Consider the following 20,603-nt stretch of genomic DNA (forward strand, 5'->3'; position numbering starts at 1 on the left):
TAAACTGATCATGCATTAAACTGATCACAGGAAGAGGCAATGTCTAATGCACATTGTCCTTGGGGGCCATACAAGCGGGGGAGATAAGAAAGTATAAAGTTACTAACAAAAAAGCCAAATGTGTAAAAGTGTCATATACTAGAAAACCTAAGGTTTAGAAAGGGGGTGATACTTTTAACTAAACATTGGAAAGCAGAATTTAGACAAATCAAAAAGAAAAACTAGAGAACTCCCAATGTGAGGTACCATGCCCCAAAACAAAAACAAACAAACAAAAAACTGTTTTAGTTGATCTGGCTTCAAAGGACCTGGAACTGTAGCTGCACAGTAGAAACTCAGTAAGTAGTTGTTTAATGGCCTATGGCAGATCGTGTGATGGAGCTCATTCATGAACTCCCCCAGGGATCTAAGGAGGGAAATCTCTTGACTCTTTGGGTAAACAAAATTCTTCACCAAAAAGGAAATGATATGCATACCCAAGAGAAAGGTATGTGTCAGACCCTAATACACTAAGTTCAATAGTTTTCAACAGCAGTGGGAAGTTTCCAATGAATCGATAAAGACTCCTTCCTACCCATAATTTTAGAACCGAACCGAGAAGCCTTGATCACAGGGAAGTAACTTCTACTTTCCAAAATCTACAAACCTTTCTTCTTTATAGCTGCCAACTCTTGCTCAATTCTAAGACAGATAGACTGGGTGAGTTCAAATGATATCCTCTGAAAGGCATCAAAATCCTCCACTGTGAACACATGGGTCTCTGGAGGAGGAGAGGCAATGGCTTCCAACTCAGAGCGAACAGCATCTTTCACGCCAACTGCAAAAATCTCCACGTCCGAATTTCTGAGTTTTATAGCAGGGTCTCTGAAAGCATCCGATGACTTTCCATCAGTGATGAGGATCATGACCTTCGGGACATTACTTCTTGAGCCTTTGTTAGGCACGAATATTTTCTCTCTGACATAAGTCATTGCTTTGCCTGTGTTTGTGGATCCTCCCCTGTAGGGGAAGGTGTTTATTGCTTTGATTATATCTTCAACTCTGTTAAATTCCTTCAATGTGAACTCGGTGTGAGGGTCTCTGCTGTATTGGACCAGGCTTATCTGTACTCTGTTTGGTGAAATCTCAAAACTTTTTGCAAGAACTTCCAGAAAGGCTCTAACTTTCACGAAGTTTGCAATCCCGATGCTATAGGAACCATCAACCAAAAACACAATATCAGCTTTTATGTCCACACCACGTGAGCATTCTGTGAAGACAAAGAAAAATCCATTCATAAACAAATATGAACTGAAGTAGAATAAAATTAAGATGTAGATATCTCACTTTCTTTGTAAGTCTACTTCTTTTAAAAAAAAACTGCTGCAGGGCTGGAGAGGCAGCTCGGTGGGTCAAGGACTTCCTGAGCAAGCATGAGGACCTGAGTTTGGATCCTAGGCACCCATGTAAGAACCAAGAGTACCTGTAATGCAATGATGGGGGTATGGAGGCAGGCAGGTGCTGGGGCTTGCTAACCAGTCAGTCTAGGCTAAGCACCAAGCTCCAGGTTCCAGGAAAGACCTCATTCATCACAGATAGAAAGGAAGGAAGGAAGCAGGAAAGAAAGATGGAGACAAACTACTGCAAATACTGTGTTTAAAAAATGAAGTCTGGGTGGAAGTTGGTGGCACATGCCTTTAATCCCAGCACTAGGGAAGCGGAGGCAGGCAGATCTCTGTGAGTTAGAGACCAGCCTGGTCTACAGAGAAAGTTCCAAAGCCACAGAGAAACCATGTCTCGAAAAAGAAAAGAAGAAGAAGAAGAAGAAGAAGAAGAAGAAGAAGAAGAAGAAGAAGAAGAAGAAGAAGTCTGAACTAGTAGTCCTTATTGTTGTATTCCAACCCCAGTGATGAAATGGCTTACTTACCCACTTGAACTTTCATTGGCTGAGTCTTCTCCATTACCGAAATGGGCTCACTGGATGTCAGTCCCTTCATGGCAGAAACACTGATCTGGTACTCCGTGTCAGCTGAGAGGTCACGAACATTGAGCGTGGTCGTCTGAGGCCCCACACTCAAAGCGTGATGTCGGCTTCCTGCAGCCATTGGTGTGAGGAGGACTTTATAGCCAGTCACAGCACTGGGAGATGGATCCCAGCGCAGCTTAATGTATTTTGATGAGACATCTGTGGCAACTAGATTTGAAGGAGGTTCGATGACTGAAACAAAATCAAACAAAGAAAAATGTGGTAATTAATAATGAAGTGCATCTCTGTGAAGTTTTACAATGGGACCTGCAATTCTCCTTATTCAAACGGATGATGTCTATATCAGAAAGCATTCATTGTTAACCTCTCTCCCTGATTCCCACTGTATGAACAAACCAACAGTTTTACTGCCAGGATTTCAGTTAGGACACTGAAATTTTGGTGGGAAAGAAAATTTTTGAAATAAACTTATGAAAGTAGATTTAATGTTTAATGCTTCTCTGAAACCAAAACTTTCATTCTGAACTTGTCATTTTACTCGTCGTCTTTATTTTCATGTTCCAATATAGATGTTTGCTAACTATTCATTACATTGATGATTTAAGAGCTACAGGCCCTGAAGAAAGATGGACATAGCTGTGATGTGGGCGTGGCTACCCATGCAGGAAAGGTCTAACAGCAACACAACCAAACCCTTGCCTGATCTTGGCAAGAATAAAACTGCACATCACTAAGAATTAGCTTGTTTAAAGTAAAGAGAGATCATCCAAGTGAAGTAAACATGGGTATATGGATCTTCTGATAACACAGAGTCACGGTGGGGTAAAGTGAGCCATTAGACAGTGAAGAAAAAGAAAGGATTCAGAGCCTAGAAAGCACTGAGAAGTCCTGGGAAAGTAACACCAAGGAACTTACCAAAACATGATTGAAGATGGAACCATGTGAAAGTTACACTTAACTTGTCAGTTCCCACAGTGGGAGGAAGACCACCATGGGAAAATAGTAGGACTTTCAGTGTTCAAGTGGAGATTTGTAAAATATCTCTTTGGAATGCCTCTCTTCCCTTCTATGCACTTAGAAATAATAGGTGGTAGAAATTGGAAAGCTTTCCAGATGTGGAGGTATCAACCCAGCCACTCTTTGAGATATTTCTAAGCTTTGAACACATTAGGGAACATGTCACTAAGAATTAGCTTGTTTAAAGTAAAGGGAGATTTTGTTTCAGTCATCCAACCTCCTTCAAATCAGTTGATAGAAACAATGTTATCACTCTTTCATGTTCTAGAGTGCTAAAGTGTCTGCCAATGTTTAGGTCTGCATATAAAATAATTGAAGCAGAAAAGCCTGATTATGGGTAGACAATATACACAAAAAGACTTTTTTGTAAAAGTCTAATCAGTGGAGGAGGGGAATCTCATGAGGCCCCACCCCTAGACAAAGAACTACAGGCAATTAAGGGATGCTGAAAATGAGAGATGTAGTTTTTCCTAGAGGTGAACCCCCTACCTGTTTATCCAAATGTCAAGTGGATGCTTGAAATTGTATACATACTGGTAACATTAAACAGATTCAGCATAAATAAACAGGCTGTATTAATATATTTATGCCTTTACACACACACACTAACAAAGAAAAATAATCCATAATTAGAAGGGAAGCAAGGAGAAACATGGGAGTTGGAGAAAGGAAAAAGAAGGCAGAAATTATGACATGATATATTAATTTTTAATTAAAGTTAAAAATATTAAATAAACTAAGTATAATAAAAACTGACCTCTCTCAAAAATGTTCAGAAACTTCACAGAAGACTAAATATTTTTCCAAATTTTCCACTGGAGAGTGGAAATAATATCAATGTATTAACAAGCTGAGTTCAAAAACTGATCACTGGAGGGTGTGGTTAAGATATATCCATTCTGGAATACTTGCAAAGCAAGAACCACTGTCCAAAAGTGCTAGCATTTAAATACCCTCAACAAGCAAGCACTCACCTTCTTCTCCACTAACCAGTTCACCAAGTTGTTCATCAACTCCTGAACACACCTGGGAGATTATCTCATTTTGAATGTCCACAATTGCATCAAAATTGGCCACGTTGAAAATATGATTCAAGGAAGGTGTGGATGCAATTTGTTTAAGTTCTTTTGCATCTGCAGCTTTAATACCTTGGAAATAAAAGGGTGGCAATATGTCAAGATGGGAAACACACCAAATTCAAGAAGTTCTTGTAATAATTCTAAATCTCAAATTGAAGTTATTTTTAACCCTTTTCTAGTCAAAATCCAGAGCTGCTTTGACACCTGCCTTTAATCCCAACACATTCCAAGCAGAGGCCGGAAGAGTGCTGTAACTTCAAGGACAGCCAGACCTACATAGTGAGACCTGTCTCAAATAGACAGATGATAGGTGATTGATGGATTGAAGAACAAATGTTCAATGACAAAGGATTTTGTAATTCCACACAAAAAGTGACAAGCTAGGGAGAAAAACAAATGGCCCCATTTTAATTATGCTGTCACTTGTCTCTGACATCTGTAAAGGTAATATTTTTTATTCCAAAGTGCTGAATGAGCTGGAGCCCTATGAATACTTCGTGTATTTTGTAATGTAGAAAGTGCAGAAAACCTACTTAACGATAATACAAGGAGGATCTTTATGAGAATCGCTGGCAGAGTGTTCTGAGAAAAGTAGAGAGCTGGTAAAGAATGTTCATATCGCCTCGCTTGATCCATATGCTAGAAGAGTTTTAGGAGGAAATAGATAAGCAGAATTTTTACTCAAAGACAACTTGGCTCAATACTATCCTACAAATGCGGTAAGCACTTTTGACGACATCCTTCCTTGAGGATCAACCTTTATCTTCTTACGCAGTAAGTGTACTGAAGGAGATATAGAAAGAAAATGGCTGGTCAGACTTAACCTACCCAGAGAGAAAACCTCTACTCCAATATTCCGAAGCTCCCGAGCTGGAATATCCACTTCGTCCTGAGATTTGCCATCCGTGATAATAATTGCCACTTTAGGAAAGCCAACTCTTGAGCCAGCAGATTCAGTGAAAGTGTTTTTAACCAAGTAATCAATGGCATCCCCTGGAGGGAAAAAAGAAACGTGTTCATTTACTCTAAGCTCTCACAAATTTTGCCAAAGTCAAATACTAAGAGTTAATTCCAAAGGTACTTACTATATAATCAAATGGTTTTTTTTGTTTCTTCTCAAAATAGACACTTCATTTATTTTAAACAATAAAGGAATCTCTAAAACATACCTGTCATTGTGTTGCCACCTTTGTATGGTATTTTCTTAATTGCAGCAAGCAGGTCATCTCTTCGGTAATACTGATTTAAGTTAAATTCAGTCCTGGTATCTGTGCTATACTGAACAACTCCAACTCTTGTCTTATCCTCCCCAATGTCAAAAGCAGACACAAGAGCAGCAATGAAGTCTAAAATGTACTTGAAATTATTTCTTCCCACACTCCAGGAGCCATCCACAAGAAAGACTAGATCAGTCCAGGCACTGACCGAGCACTCTGAAACACATTTAAGATATTTTTAAATGATTAAGTCAATCCACCTTTTAAAAAACATGGGCTGGCATGGCAAAAACTTTCCTGAATCATTCTACTCCTTTATAATGTCTGGACCCACTATTTTCCATTTACACACATAAAATAATATAAAATCTTATAACATTGAAGCAGTTTCAATGCACTGATCAAGATCCACTTATGGGATTGGATGCCTTTAAATTGTTAGGTAAGACATCCTGTGCAGAGAAATAACTAGGCATGTGATATACACTGCCCAGGAGAATACAGTCCAAGCACATGCACTGGCAGTCTATTTTTCTAAACTATATCTTCAGTCTTCCACAAATGAAGATTCCATAAAACATCTGGGAGACACACAAAAGAAACAGCAACAGAGTATTCTCCTGCCTTGTTATTTATCAACATATAAATACAATCTGTGTTCTTCAAGCTGATGAGTCTAAGTGGAAAAGAAGAGCAAATATTTTAATAGTCTGTAATATTTTCTGATATAAATGTCTAAGTTTATCGTCAAGGTAGTCTATGAATATAGTCATGCAAAGTAGCCAAAGTATCTTGTCTTCATTATTTCTGTATCCAAATTTGACAACTAAAACCTCCATTTCTAAACAAAAGGATTAAATATTGTTAATGCAAAAGTTCAAATGGCCATATGGTATTCTTAATGGGTTAAAATGCTCTATGCTTTTATGACTGTACATTATCTTTCCCTCTTCCGTGATCAAGAAGGCAAGTTGGTTTTCATGAAAAATCTGTATTTGCAAGGCAAAATTTAGTGGATTTCTGAAGATGTTTTTGTTCTTGAAGTCAGTTGTTAGATAATAAAAGAAGTATTTTGGCAAAGAGGAGCAGGAAAAGGACCTGGAAAATTGTGCAAGACAATTTTGAGTTGCATGCTTAAATAAATTTGTATGCTGTTTAATAGGGCAATTTTAGCCTAGTAAAAACCCATATCTGGCAGAATATTTTGATTTAGAGTAAATATTGATAGTTTGGAGAAAATATTAATCCAACTGCATAGGAGAAACTTCATCTTAGATTACTGGACATCTGAGAGAATGATAAACATTGATCTAGAGGAAAATTTTCCAGAGAAAGAGACCTTTGTGTTTATAATGCTTTATGATAAATCTGGGTCATGAATCCAACTTACAAAGTGGCAAAATCAGAAGTCCAAGAAACTCCTTAGGACTTCACTCTAGCAAGCCACACAAAGCGGTGTCAGACAAAAGGAGGCTAACAGCCTCCAAGCTGAGACTAAATAAAAGTGCTTTTTATCTGGTTACAAATTCAATTTCTTAGAGATGGGCTGCAGGAACTCTGGAAAGGTTGGGAAAGCTGACATCATCAGCCAAGTTGTCAGAAATACCCCAGAGATGAGCTCAATATACAACAAGTAGACTAAAGTATGTTTCCCAGCAGTTGAGTTGCTTCAAGCACTAAGACCATCGTAATCCTTTCTGATATATCTGTAAGCACCATCTGTTGCTATAATTTGTCCTAGGAGGATATATTAGCCAGAAGGTCAGAACTCAAGTTTTATAAATATTTAGTTACCTATTTCTCTCACCTCCCTAAACTCTTTCTAAAGAAAACTTATAGCTATTGGTATAGGGAAGATGATAAAGCTTTGTTTATAATTAGAACATCTACTACAATGCATTCCCAACTTCTACAAATCCAAGCAAAAAATATAGGAAGGAACTCACTTTGTATCTCTGTTTTTCCAGGTTTCTTCTCCCCTGGCTTTGTTGGACCACCTGTTTGAACTGAGTCAAAAGCCCATCATTAACATAAGAAATTACCAAATATATGCATGTATATATATATACATACATTTCATAAAAGCAGAACACATACATCATTCTTTAATATTGTGTTTCAAATATTTGATCTTTCTCAGCTTGTTGGAATGATAAGTAATGATTTCCTTACAAATAAATTATTTTAATGAAATTTTAGAGGTTATTTCAAAAAGACTTTACAGTATTACTTGAAAATTCTGATGTTTCAAATAATTTTCATTCCGAACACTTCTGCCACTTCCAGAGACCAAGGTTAAGAGGCATAAATGAACTGTGCATAAGTGCTAATAACAAGGATTATAGAAAGTGGTGCTGATGTTACCTATATAATAAGAGATTGAAGTTGAAAAATTATTGGCAAAATGCATATACATGTATCTATGTGACAGTAATAGTCAAAGAAAAAGAGGCTATCAATTTGAAAGTGGAGAAGACATGGAAGAAGTTGGAGGAAGGGGGCTGGGTGGGGGCTGGAGGGATAAAAGGGAAGGAAGAAAATGATATAAGGATATTATTAAAGTACTTAGACTTGTATGTGCTCTTACTTGTCAGCTGCCCTATAACTGGCACACTTTCTTCTACTTCATCATAGGAAGTTATAGTCACCACATACTCTGTTTCAGGAATGAGGTCTGATAATAGAGTTTCAGTGGTACCAGCTGCAAGGGTAAATTCTTTAGTAGGCCCCTCTGTAAATGCAAAAAGGGAAATAGGAATGCAACAAAAACTTTCCCAAGAGTAGCACATTACAAAAAGTCTAAATGTACCCCAAAACAGAAAGTTTTACCATATGTACTTTTTCAAGACATCCAAACATTGTTTTTTAACTGCCATTCAAAAAGAAGACCTTGCATTTTTAGAAAACTCAATGTTTACAATGATCTTGCCTTTATCTGACAATCACATTCAATACTTTTTTTTGTTTTTCTAGACAGGGTTTCTCTGTATTGCTTTGGAACCTGTCCTGGAACTCTGTAGACCAGGATTCCCTGGAACCCACAGACATCCTCCTGCCTCTGCCTCCTAGGTGTTGAGAATTAAGGCATGCACCACTAACACCCAGCAAAATTCAATATTTTTTAAAAGCTCAAAATTCTTCTAAATTAAAGATATGTTAGAATATCAAACCAAAAATATATCATTTTATGACAACATGAAATAATAAAAAATGTTATAAGTAAGATATGACTCATAATTTAATTTTAAATTATAAATTAGAAGAGAACATAAAGATAGAAAAAAACACATTCAAATGTGAACCATACTCTAATAGGTAGCAATAATCCTCTGAACTTACTGAATTGGGTATCACATGTTTCATGATATCTTATACTGAGTATTTACTTACATAATGACATTATACTTCCATCTAGATTCTTTTAACTCTCAGTTCAATCATAAAGCATGACAACTCCTATGGACTGTGTGTCTGTTAACACTTGAATTATATTAAGCATTTCACAAAGCATAATTAAGAAAGATAGCACATATAGCAAAACTCTGACAAATGTTCCTTGTGTCTATGTGGACTGCCATGTACCATGTCTGAGTGGGCCAGAGCACCATGGGACATGAGGACATTCAGAATATATTAGATTGAATCTTTGTGGTGCCCATTTTGAACATTGGAAGTCCATATTCCCAGTATCTAGAAATGGGGTGGACCCTATTTGGGATGCTTTAGAATATCTTTTAAAATAAATAAGCCATTAATTAAATGTACTTAGAGAAACAGCAAAAGGTGATGTTTTCATACCTTCTTCAGTTCTTTGGCATACTGTCTTTTTTTAAAAGCTCCCTGATAAAGAAGTATTTTAACTGCTAGTATTCTAAAGGGCAAAAGACATTAAGTAAGCACACAACCCTAGTAATTAGCAATATTGGCAATAGCTACATTCATTGCCAACCAAAGAAGACTTTCTTACCACTTAACCAACACAAACAGTTATTTTCCCACCTATTCTTAGACATTGGTTCTCCACACTAGGGCAACATGGTTACACTATAGACAACACAACAGAACATCTGAAACAAGGTTTGCTTTGCTTTGCTTTGCTTTGCTTGGCTTTGCTTACAGTAAGTATTGGGATTGGACTCTGTAGCCCTGAGTCTACCGAATACCAGATGACATCAAACAAATCCCTCTGGCTTGCTCATTCTTGCCCTCCTTGTGATCACATGTGAGGTTAGGCAACCAGACTGTATGGTCTTGATATCTGTCCTAAAACCTCAACATCTTGGAACTCACCTGTTGTAGAGTCCACAGTTATTCTGTAACCCACAATTGGATCAAATGGTCTCTCCCATGACATATGAACAGTATTTTCATCTATAATTTTAAAATTCAAATCGGAAGGTGGGTCAACTGCAAAAAGAGAGTGGAAATTAGTTGCATTTTCCAATGTCAAAAATGCTTAATATGATTAATAAAGAATTGTGTTGAGCAAAGCTTACTAAAGTTGTCTTTGCATAAATTTGTTTCCAACAAATATAAAAGATATCTTGTTGGATCAGAATAAAATTAAAAGCTGACAAGATACGACAAAACATCAGAAAGTGTACAAATTACAGAAGACAGCACGGAACACTTGATTCTTGAGTTGCTAGGTCATTCAAGAATGGCCAGCAAAATCAAGTAGAATAGAAACATGTTTGGATACAAGAACAATGAAATCACATATAATAACCACATGTGCAAACAATTCACATAACAATTAAGGAAATTCAATACATGCTGAGTGCACTTTGAACAAGCATGCCAAATCACAACCTGCTTACAACCATGGACGTTAATTTAGAACAGTGACATCATATATTTTTATAATGTGGAAAGAAAATCACTGATGGTTTGGGCTCAATTTCAGCATTGTTGCTTTGTTATTTTGTTTGATAAATCTCAGTTTGTGGCAGAGGCTATAAAAATGTATTTGAATGGAGAGATAAAATCATAAAAAATTAAATATGTCTCACAAGAAAATATACATCTAAGTGTATATTCATATTAATATAGGCAAATATTATAATGAGATGTTAAGAATTTATGAGTATATAAGCAATGTTAGAAATGTCTATGAAATTGATAATCTGACTGTTTACACCAATTTGCTGTGCTCCCAAGGTGTAAACCAACATGGTCATTGCCTTTGTAGTAGGCATACTCCATACTAGAAGCAGCATTTTAAGTTAAAAAATGCCAGTAAGGCCCTTTACAAAACAATGGTTAATTATGAAAAGACAATATCAATGTATATTTATGGACAATTATTTACAAAACTTGAGGGAAACAGTAAAGAAGGATCAGCATTGAAAGACATAACTGTGTATAAAAACTTGGAGAAATCAATGACAGAAATAACTGTGAAGTACAGAAAGGAACAGTTTACATACAAAACTGTACAGCATCATGCATGTGTCAATGAAATGTTGACTTATTTTTAGTTTCCCACAATGAACAAAAGCTTCCATGTACAATAGTCATTACACAAAGACATTCCTGAAATATTTTATAATGATATTCTCTGCAACAATGTTCATGCCTCCTCATGCAGTATTGTACTGACTCACTGTCAGTGCATGGTCGATGCTTCGAAAATCATTACACTTGAAGCAAGTTCGATAATTAGATGATTTTCAGCCATATTCTTCTTTAAATATCTTAGTCTACATATCTTATTCCTTGTGAGTGAGGTGGTTTACCTCCATTTTAAGAGGTTACCATCTCCTTTTAGGATTGTATTAAAATCAATTGAAATGCAGTAATAGCTCTGAGAAACAAGTCATAATTTAACAGGGATTAAGGCTGTTTTTACATTCATGGCACATTTCTAAAGAAAACAAAACTGATCAGGCAAACATCTGCTTTAGTAAACAGCCACCTCCAAGAGTAGGTGATATCTTTATTTTTATTGGCTACACTGGTAGAAGGATGAATGTTACTTTCTTACTATCCATACACAGGCAGTGAGATTAAGACTATTAATCTGCATGCACAGTTTAATCCTTCAGCATTCTTCTGTCTGTAACAATATTGCAACATTTAGCGGAAGTCATCACTTAGTATATGTAACAAACATGCAACAGATGTTAATAGGACGATGGGTATTAAGAATATCATTATAAAATATTGTTCCAATAGCAATGGCTCAGGACAAATTTAATGCAAAGGCAGACACAATTGGCCTGAGCAGCTTTTTTAAAAAATCAGTACATGGAAAAATAGTACCACCAACCTTGGAGGAAATAGACCTGAAGCAGCTGACATTAGGTTAAAACTGCTGAAGGTCAGCAGCAGCCCACCTTGTTGATATCCAAGTGACCAGGATTCCAGATAGACTGAAAAAATGACTGTGGGGGAAAAGTCTTGAACATTTTAGAGGCTTTTAAGGTGCTCATGGAAACTCAGATGTGGTACATGGGGTTCGAAAGTAGGAAAAATGACCTATCAATGTGAAAAACAGAGCTTACCCTGCCGTTCCTCTCATTGAGTTTAACAAATAGACATTTCAAGATTGTCGGTTCATTTACAAAGTTTGGGATTTTTTGCCAGAAAAATAATGAAGTAGGTGTGAGGGTACAACCTACATCAATTTAAATCATTACAAATAGGTGTTTTTTCTTGATTTGAGAATTTTTTATATTAATTCACAACCACCATTACATTGTCATGGAGTCTAGGTGTTCCTGAAAACAGTGCTGATGCTGGCATAGTGCAAACACTAACTAGTTACATCTGGTTTGTAGAAGCAAACCACCATAGTCAAGCCAAAGGAAACAATTAAAATTGTAAATAACAATATGATTCATAAAACCTGGCTACTTTTTACGGAGAAATGAAATTTTAAGTATTTATAACTGACAGTTTAATTTTGTACTTAAACATTATGCTTTTGTTACCAAAATACTGTGACATAAAAGTGTCTTTCTGATGAGATCTCTGTTACCCAAACCGGTAGGATTTAGGACATGGTAGAAATGATCATGTAATAAATGTTCAATGTCTTCTTTATAACATTTAGACATTTTACTTGTTATTTCCTTTTGTATATATAATAACCTAAGCATAAGCCTTGCAATCCTTGTCCTACAAATAAATTCAAAAGAAATTCAGCACTGCTCATAGGTAACAACAATTTTATCTTGTATTCTGAATAGTTTTCCACCACATTAGATTAAATGTAAATAGAAGAAATATTTCAGCTTAAAAAGCTTTAGAACTCAATACTTGCTAATATGTATATACATATTTTATATTCTCTGAAAAGCCACTATTAGAAGAAATTATGGCTGCTCAATGATATATATGTAGTATTCTAACATCTGCAACTCAAATATAGATAGACTTTGGAAGGCAGCCATGCTCACCACTATACTATCAGTGTGTATATAGATAAAATTTAATATATTAACTCGTTCAAATAATTTTAAAACTAGTGTGTGTCTTGTTTTAAAGAAAACTAACCATTTTTCCAATTGAAGTACCCAACAAAAGTCTATATCTAAAAATTAACCATGGAAAATTTATGGATGGATGGATGGATGGATAGGTGGATGGATGGATGGATGGACGGATAGATGGATGGATAGGTAGATGGATGGATGGGTGGGTGGATGGGTAGGTGGATGAGTGGATTGATGGATGGGTAGGTGAGTGCATATGTGGATGGATGGATAGGTAGATAAATAAATGAATATAATATAATGTGTTATAGATGAAGAAAATCTAAAGGCTACACTAACATGTTAACTTGAAGTACTGGAGAGATGGCTCAGCTGTTAAGAGCACTGGTTACTCTTGCAGAGGACACACATGGCAGCTCACAATTGTCTATAACTCCAGTTCAACACCCTCACCCAGACATACATGCAGGCAAAACATCAATTCACAAAATAAAATTAAATACATTATTTTTAAAAATATCAACTTGAGGAACTCTTACTTCCTCATTTAGAAAATAAAACAATCAGAATACATGGCATCTAAGTTCTCTGATTTGAATGTTTTGCTGCATGTTAGATACAGAATAATATAAATACATATTAAATTAGTCCATAAATCTAGACACAATGCAGTTAAAGACTTGACTTAAAATAACTGATGAACTGATAATTGCTTATTATATGTTACAAACTATAAATAAAGCAAAAATTAAAACTGTATTTTACAAAATTTGCATTCATCTCGAATTCAAGATAAAGGAAAAATGTATTCAGTGGCCAAGGAATGGAACCTTTAACCAATTAATGAAAAGTTAACTTTTCTAAAAAATCTATTACCATATGATACACGATCCCAGACTAATTTACACAATCTAGGTCAGACAGAGCACTAGCAAAGTTTAAAGTTTGCTAATCTATTTAATAATTACTTAAGGCCAAAAAGAAAAAAGTAATCTTTGCCTTTATTTCTATAGGACACAGTAAACTAGCCTGGAAATATAATTCATCATACAAATAGAAGCAATATGGAAAACAATTGTCATGGTTTTTAAAAGGAAAAATGTAAATTTCAAAACAATTTAAATTAACATAGAAACTGTGTTTCTAGCATATAAAAAAGCAAATTAAAAATACCAGGAACCATATAACTTCAAGAGCATATGAGTCACACAAAAGAAAGCAAAGTAACTTTGGCTACCTTAGCAGAAGACTGCAAACAGAGGGACAAGCTGAAATTTTGAAATGCCCCAACAGACAGATTTCAGAGGGGAGAAATCTACTTTCTAGCTCAATATCTTCAGAAAGACTTTGGCCACAAGTTTTGTTAGCTCTTCACAGGCTCCTGAGGCCACTTAGTTGGTAGTTAACACCAGAACTGAGCTGCCCAACAAGGAGCAAACAGTCTCATAGGGCTACCAAGCACTTGAAGTGTGGCCAGTCCAAAGTGGAATGTGTTGCAAGTGTGAAATGCATATCCAGCTTCCAAAACTTAGCACAAAAATGCACAGGAGGTCGTCGATGGTTTTTCTGTCAATTACATGTTGAAATAATCATATGTTAAAAACCTCTCATAAAGATAAATTTTCCTGTTCCCTTTTCTGTCTTTATATGACTATAAAAAATGTTTAAGTTATATATGTGGCTTATATTTATGACTCGTATTTCTGTTTGACACTGCCAAACTATAAAACAATCCAAAAATAAATCATATTAAAATATACTGACCTAAGGGAGGAAACGACAAGAGCTTAAGAAAGAAAAGAAAAAAGAACTTCCCCATGTGGAAACTAATACAAAGTTAACAAATAAAACATGAGATATAATGGAAATAATCAGGAAGGCAAGTAGTATAATGTCCTTTGTAACTGTATTTTGCTGGCTGCTCAGCCAGTTCAGAATTGATGTTTTCCACTTACCATTGTCTTCAACCTAACTCTACACTTAAGAATTCTCAAAACTTTTATTTTCAAAGAACTACTTTCTTAATGGGCAATAAACAGGCCACTTCAATGACTTATCTAAAAATATCTTTAGTAGTACTTCCAGAAGTTTCTCAAATAAAATTCCTTCCTAACTGACGACACAGCAAGGATTACTGAAAGGCCACCTCATCAGACTACTCCTTCAGGAGGCCAGAGTAGCCTCTGCATTTACTCATCAAGTGAGGTGGGCCAGAGAGTGTCTCTGGAGCTTAGATGTGCTACACTTTGGGAGAGGCTCTCTTTGCCTAACATGACTTCTCTGTACCTGCAATTTTGAAGTAGAACATTCAGAAAAAAAATCATGGTTGTCAAGAAACAGCCCTACATACCTATCCCTCTACAAGCAGTACATCCACTGGAATTTCCAGAGCCCACAGATGTCTGCTCCCTAACTTCATTAAAGGTGTTTCTTTAACTGGAGAGGGTAAAAGGGCTTTTTTAAGATTAACCCGTTTATCTTTCTGAATACGATTAGTTTGTCAAATGTGGAATGACAGTTAAAAGAGCCGGTGGGATTCTTCCATAGAAGTGGCTTGCTCAATAAATTACGTCACATTAAAGCATCAAGTGCACCAAATAAAACAAAATTAGGTTAAAAGTTTAACAGACGTTTTCTAGAGGGCGGGGCCACAAGAAGCCATGTTGGAGCTGCACTGTGGTGTCCCTGGTCACCTAGTGCCAAGGCGTTGAGGTCAGACGCGGTCAGGTCTCCCTGAGCCAAGCTAGGGTGAGTACGCCAAGGGGGTGCCCGGCTCGCAGCCGCCTCCAGGCTGGAAACCCTGGCCCGGAGCCAACCCCTCTGAGCTGGGTTGTTCTAGGACACGTGTTTTAGAGACTTTGGAACCAAACACCAACAGCAGAGTCCCTAGGTTAAAAGAGCATCCCCTGTGGGTTGGTTTCTGTTTGTCACTCATCCCCCTACCCACCTACCCAAGGGGCAGTCAGTTTAACAGCTGGCTCTTTTGCCAGAAAGTCTGCATAGCCAGTTGGGCTGGCTCCCCTAATCTGCTCAAAAAGAAAAGAAAACCAGACGCGCCGGAGCTGGCAATGTTGGAGTCTTTTATTCATGTTGTCACCAAGGTCACAATCCCGACTCAGGTGATCATCAGCTGGTGATCCTGTGAGGATGTCCATACTCTGAGGTTCCTGGTACCCAGGCCTCCAGGATCCTCTTGGTAGAGCTGGATGCAGCCGTTGCTCTATCCAGGGGACTGGTCCTCGGGAAAGGCAGCAGTATAGATGGCAGTGTGGACAGCACACTGCAGACAAGCGCTAAGAGACCACACAGCACTGTACAGGACGAGGGAAGCAGAATATAAGAGCTGGGCCTGAAAGCTTGGAAACGGACACACCTCAGAAGGAGGGCGTTTCTCTGGACAAGAGAAATCACCGAAGAAGTGCAGAGGAGACAGAGCGAGCAACAGAAGCAGAAGAGATGAGAGGCTTTTCCTTTCTTGAATTCTTCAGTGTCACTTGCCATAGGGGAAGTAAAAGCATTTTACCTTCAGCCTCAATGGAAGACAGGAGCAGGGCCACGCCCAGGGCGGCCAGGGCTCGGGGAAGCCTGGTATGCATGCTTTGGCCTCAAGCTCACAGCCTCATGAAGGGATCTGCAGGAGAAAGCAGCGATCCATCAGAAGACAGCCTGAGCAGGCCAGGAACAGGTTAGACAGGAGCCTAACCATGGTCCAGAACCCAGTTCAATTTGACTTAGTAACAATAGCGCCCAGCCCAGCACATACTGGACCTGTTGTGGAGCCAAGCAAGTCAAGTTCTTCCAATAGGTCTAATCAGAGAACATATAGGGAATTCTAGTTTAAAGAGGTTACTCTTCTCTAGGGTACCAGTGCCCTGTGAAGGCCTGACCAGACCACACGGCTTCATCCTGCCAAGGTGATGGATAATTTAGAGGTCATTTTATCCCTGACTCAACCAAATGTCTCTTCCAGCTGGGGTTTTCATTCGGCTGCTTTTTCCTGACTGCTGAACTCTTTAGGTAACTGTGCTTTAGTGGTCCCAGGATAATTTGGAAAGAATAATAAACCTTTTTTCATTCTTCAGTTTGTCCTGACTAAAAATATGCAAGTCTTTAAGATCTGGGATAGATGACATAGGGATATGAAGGCACAACTGAAACCCAGTTCTTCTGATAACCATGTTGTTTTCACATCTTTACCAAAGATGAGGGGGAACCAACTCTAAAATGCATAATAAAAAGAGACAAAGCAATAGGAGGCAAAATACCCTTGTCTGTTTTCTAAAAGTTCTTCTATTTTTAAAAACCTCAATAATTCATCTTTGTGTTTAACTAGTTCTTTTTTTCTGTCAATCCCAGTTCCCTCTCCCTCCCCTGCCCCACAACAACCCACTATCCCATCCCCTTTCTGCTCTCCAGGGAGGGTAAGACCTTCCATGGGGTGTCTTCAAAGTCTGTCACATCATTTGGAGCAGGGCCTAGGCCCTGCCCCGTGTGTCTAGGCTGAGAGAGTATCCCTCTATGTGGAGTGGGCTCCCAAAGTCCATTCATATACTAGGGATAAATGCTGATCCTCTGCCAGACCTCCAAACTGACACCCTCATTCAAGGAATCTGGAACAGTCCTATGCTGGTCTCCCAGCTATCAGTCTAGGGTTCATGAGCTCCCCGTTTAACTAGTTCTTAATGCCGGAAGTTTACAACTGATACAAGCTCCAGAAGCAAGAAGGTTCTGTTCTGACTTTTTCCTGATTTTGCAACTGGGTTAATTCCTTAGGAAAGAGTCCTACTCTTCTTTGGTAGCTTCCCAGCACACAGTGGCTGTTTAATCAGCAGAATGGATGTCCTAATATATTCTCAGGTCCAATATAGGAACAAAAGTTACCAGCAATGAGCTTGACTGAGAAGGTGCCTGTGACCAAACACAAAGACAAAACCAGAAGATTCATAGATGTACACATTACTTTAAGGCAGCACCGCAGGCCTAGTGACAAATGGGGGTGGGGAGGGAGGACTGGTGTTTGGGAATGCACAACTAAGCCAAAGGTTGGACTCTCCTTCAGAAAAGAAACTGACAATCTCCAGTCATGCCTGTTCAAATCTTTGGCACGAGAGTTATGGACGCTTTCTTCATCTGAGTATAAATTGCATTTTACATGTCTGATGAGCACGCAAGCCAAATTGCCCAGAGCTCCTTTTTATGAAGCCAAGATTAAAATTTTGGCGCAGCTCAGGGATCTAAGGGATTTTAGTAATGTCTTTTTTCCTAATTAACAACTGTGACATTCTAACCCTTTCTTATATTAGTTTTAATTTTTTTTAATAAAAATGCAGGACTGGCCCATGTTGCCATCACCCGGCCACAACGTTGATATAGTAATTTGGAATGCAGTTGGAAATTAGGCTCACGAAAAGTTAAAGCGTGGCAATCTACCCACAAAAAAAAAATAAAATAAAATCGTGTTCTGTTTTGAGGGGTTGTTAATAAGCTGAACAAAACTTGGGAGTCTTGGCAGGGCGTTTTCCTGGGGCGAGTGCGCCACCTATCGGCTTCCTGACTCCGCAGCAAGAATGAATCATCTCTCATTGGGTTATCCGGTGAATAACTCAACCTTCTCAGCCAGCCAAGAATTCTGTCCATATACATTTCACAGAAAAGCTTCTCTCTACTTCTTAGCCAAAACATTTATCGGAGTGCTTAGCAACACTTCATTGAGCATTCTCAGACATCGATGTCTGAAAGCGGCCGCCCCTACGTGGCAGTAGGATTTCCCTCACTTCCCCCTCATGAATGAACGTGACTCAGCTGCCTGGAGTGGGGGCGCTATGGGAACTGGTCCCATCTGGACAACTCACCCCTCCCCCACCCCTGGCTGGAAGAGGCCAACTCCTTAACTCTCTCAAGTTAATTTTTTTTCCAAAGGCACCCCTGGGCATACATATGTTCCACGGGCCCATCTAGAGTCCAGGCGTCACATACCTCTTCTATAACTGCCACCTTGACCCTAGTTAGCCAAGGACGACCTTAGTCTCATTTCTTTTCTCCCATCCCTCCCTGTGATTCTTGAGAAGGCTCCAATCTTGGAGTCGCGGGTGGGGAACAATGTCAGAGATCCAAAGTGGTCAGGGGGCCGAGGCTGAAGCCCCGTTTGTCATAGCTCTGTAAATGTGTGGCCTCCTCACACGCTCATCTCTGTACCCAAGGATTGAAGAAGAAACCATCTCAGAGGTCCCACTGACTGGCTCTAGATAGGACTTAGTCCCAAGACTTTCAGGAAGAACCCAAAAGGATGTCTCAGAAGCTGTGAAAAGCCGGCCTAAATCACAAACCCTTTGGATGCAGTGGTTAATGAAGCCCGGGGCCGCTCCCCAGGAGCATCTGGAAATGCCACTCGCGCCCAGCCTCGCCACTCCGGAGCGCTTTCTATAGACCCTCCAAGGAATTCTGCAACGCGTGTGCAGAACTTCACTTCGTTTTCCTGCAAACTTCTTGTGCCCGTGTTGCAAGTCGGCAACCCTGGCAAAGCCTGCAGCCATCAAATAATAAAGTGGGACCTCCGCAGCCCATGCACTTCACTGAAAGCGACAACGTCTGTGGGGGTATTCCCCTGCAGATGAACAAACTGAGCCGAACAAGTCACCTTTCCTTCTCCCTCCAAAACTCCAAAGAAATCCCAAAGTTCTTCCGTTGCTCCTCAGTATCTCGGGCACACAAATCAATAGCTTCCAAAGTTAACCGGACCCTGCCTGGCGCTCCGCCTGGCCCGGGTTAAGATGCAAGCAAGAAGCGACTTTTCCCGGTTATCTTTGAGAAAGGCCGCGAGAGGTTGGGGTGTAGGGTGGGACAGAAGCCATACTGACCTGAGCCGGCAGTGACAGAGGGAGCAGGCGTCCAACAGCCAGTGTGTGGGACCCCCTGGGCCGGTGAGGGCGCTGCGCTCCGGGAGCACCTGACGGTCGCGAGCGTGGGAAGGGTGCCGGGAGCACCCAGGAGTGGCGACTGGAGCGCAGAGCAGCGGAGGCAGGGGGACTGACTGCAGCTGCGGGCGGGCGCGTCTGCGGCGGCCGCCTTCGCCGACTGGGAAGAGGCTCCGCGCCGCGGGCTACTTAATAGAGGGCTGTTCCCAGCTCTCAGTTTACTCGGTTACGAAACGCCTGAGAAGGTGGAAGGCTGCCACGGGTGATGTATGCTACTCGGCGGTGAAGGAGGTCTACTTTTGGGAACGTGTGCATACTTTGAGCATTCCATCGGCGTGAGGTGGCGATCGCCGTAGTAGCAATGCCCCTCGGGGGCGGGGAGGAGGGAGGGAGAGAGGGGGACAGCCGCAGCCGGGGTTTCCTGCCAAGGGAGGCCGCGGACTCCTCCACATGGGGCGGGCAAGGGGCTCGGGTTTCCCTATCCCGATGACTTTCTTTAATGCGTTTATTTTTCTAAGTTAAGAACAATGGGGAGGAGGGAAGCTGGTCTTAGTTTCAGAGCGGCGGATGGGTGGGTAACCCCTTGTCTCTTACTCTATGCCATCCTCATTCACCACCTTCTTCCCCCTCTGAGCTGGGTGCACTTAAAACCGATTTACAGGGTTTCCATTAACTAACTGTCTGTGCACGCGGCGGGCCTCTGTCTTTCCCAGTCTCCAAGCCACCACTGAAAACGCCTGCTCCCGGCTCAGGGATGGGATGACTTTCCCAGGCTTGTCTGTCTAACCTGGCTTTTCAAGATAGAGCTAGGGAGCTTCCATTCAATCTGGAGGAAGAGAGAAAGAAAAGGTATTGGTACCTAGGGGTCATCCCAACAAGACACCGAAGAGCAAGTTTTATTCACCATAGAAATTTCTTTCCAGATTGGGAGCAAAAACTTGGCCCAAGTTGGGGCTTTAAATGGTCAGTTC

The 20,603-nt window shown here is 39.7% G+C and overlaps 1 protein-coding gene across 3 annotated transcripts in view; it reads right to left on the reverse strand.

Moving 5' to 3' along the window:
- Positions 1-19,866, reverse strand: part of Col12a1 (collagen type XII alpha 1 chain) — a 111,649-nt gene extending 91,783 nt beyond the window's left edge. Inside the window, exons 1-10 of one of the 3 annotated variants that reach the window (XM_005073702.4) lie at positions 19,576-19,864; positions 16,242-16,349; positions 9,570-9,686; positions 7,867-8,010; positions 7,226-7,285; positions 5,232-5,495; positions 4,891-5,055; positions 3,958-4,131; positions 1,907-2,197; positions 647-1,249 (exon numbers count right to left, since the gene is read on the reverse strand). In XM_005073702.4, coding sequence (XP_005073759.2) covers positions 647-1,249; positions 1,907-2,197; positions 3,958-4,131; positions 4,891-5,055; positions 5,232-5,495; positions 7,226-7,285; positions 7,867-8,010; positions 9,570-9,686; positions 16,242-16,314 — 1,891 coding nt within the window. In that variant the 5' untranslated portion in view covers positions 16,315-16,349; positions 19,576-19,864. Of the gene's footprint in view, positions 1-646; positions 1,250-1,906; positions 2,198-3,957; positions 4,132-4,890; positions 5,056-5,231; positions 5,496-7,225; positions 7,286-7,866; positions 8,011-9,569; positions 9,687-16,241; positions 16,350-19,575 lie in introns of all 3 variants that reach the window. The other 2 variants (XM_021229340.2, XM_021229341.2) reach the window with 2 other exon arrangements.
- Between the last annotated feature and the right edge of the window lie 737 nt (positions 19,867-20,603).

Source organism: Mesocricetus auratus, unplaced genomic scaffold (assembly GCF_017639785.1).
Source record: "Mesocricetus auratus isolate SY011 unplaced genomic scaffold, BCM_Maur_2.0 Super-Scaffold_100691, whole genome shotgun sequence".
NCBI lineage: Eukaryota > Metazoa > Chordata > Mammalia > Rodentia > Cricetidae > Mesocricetus > Mesocricetus auratus.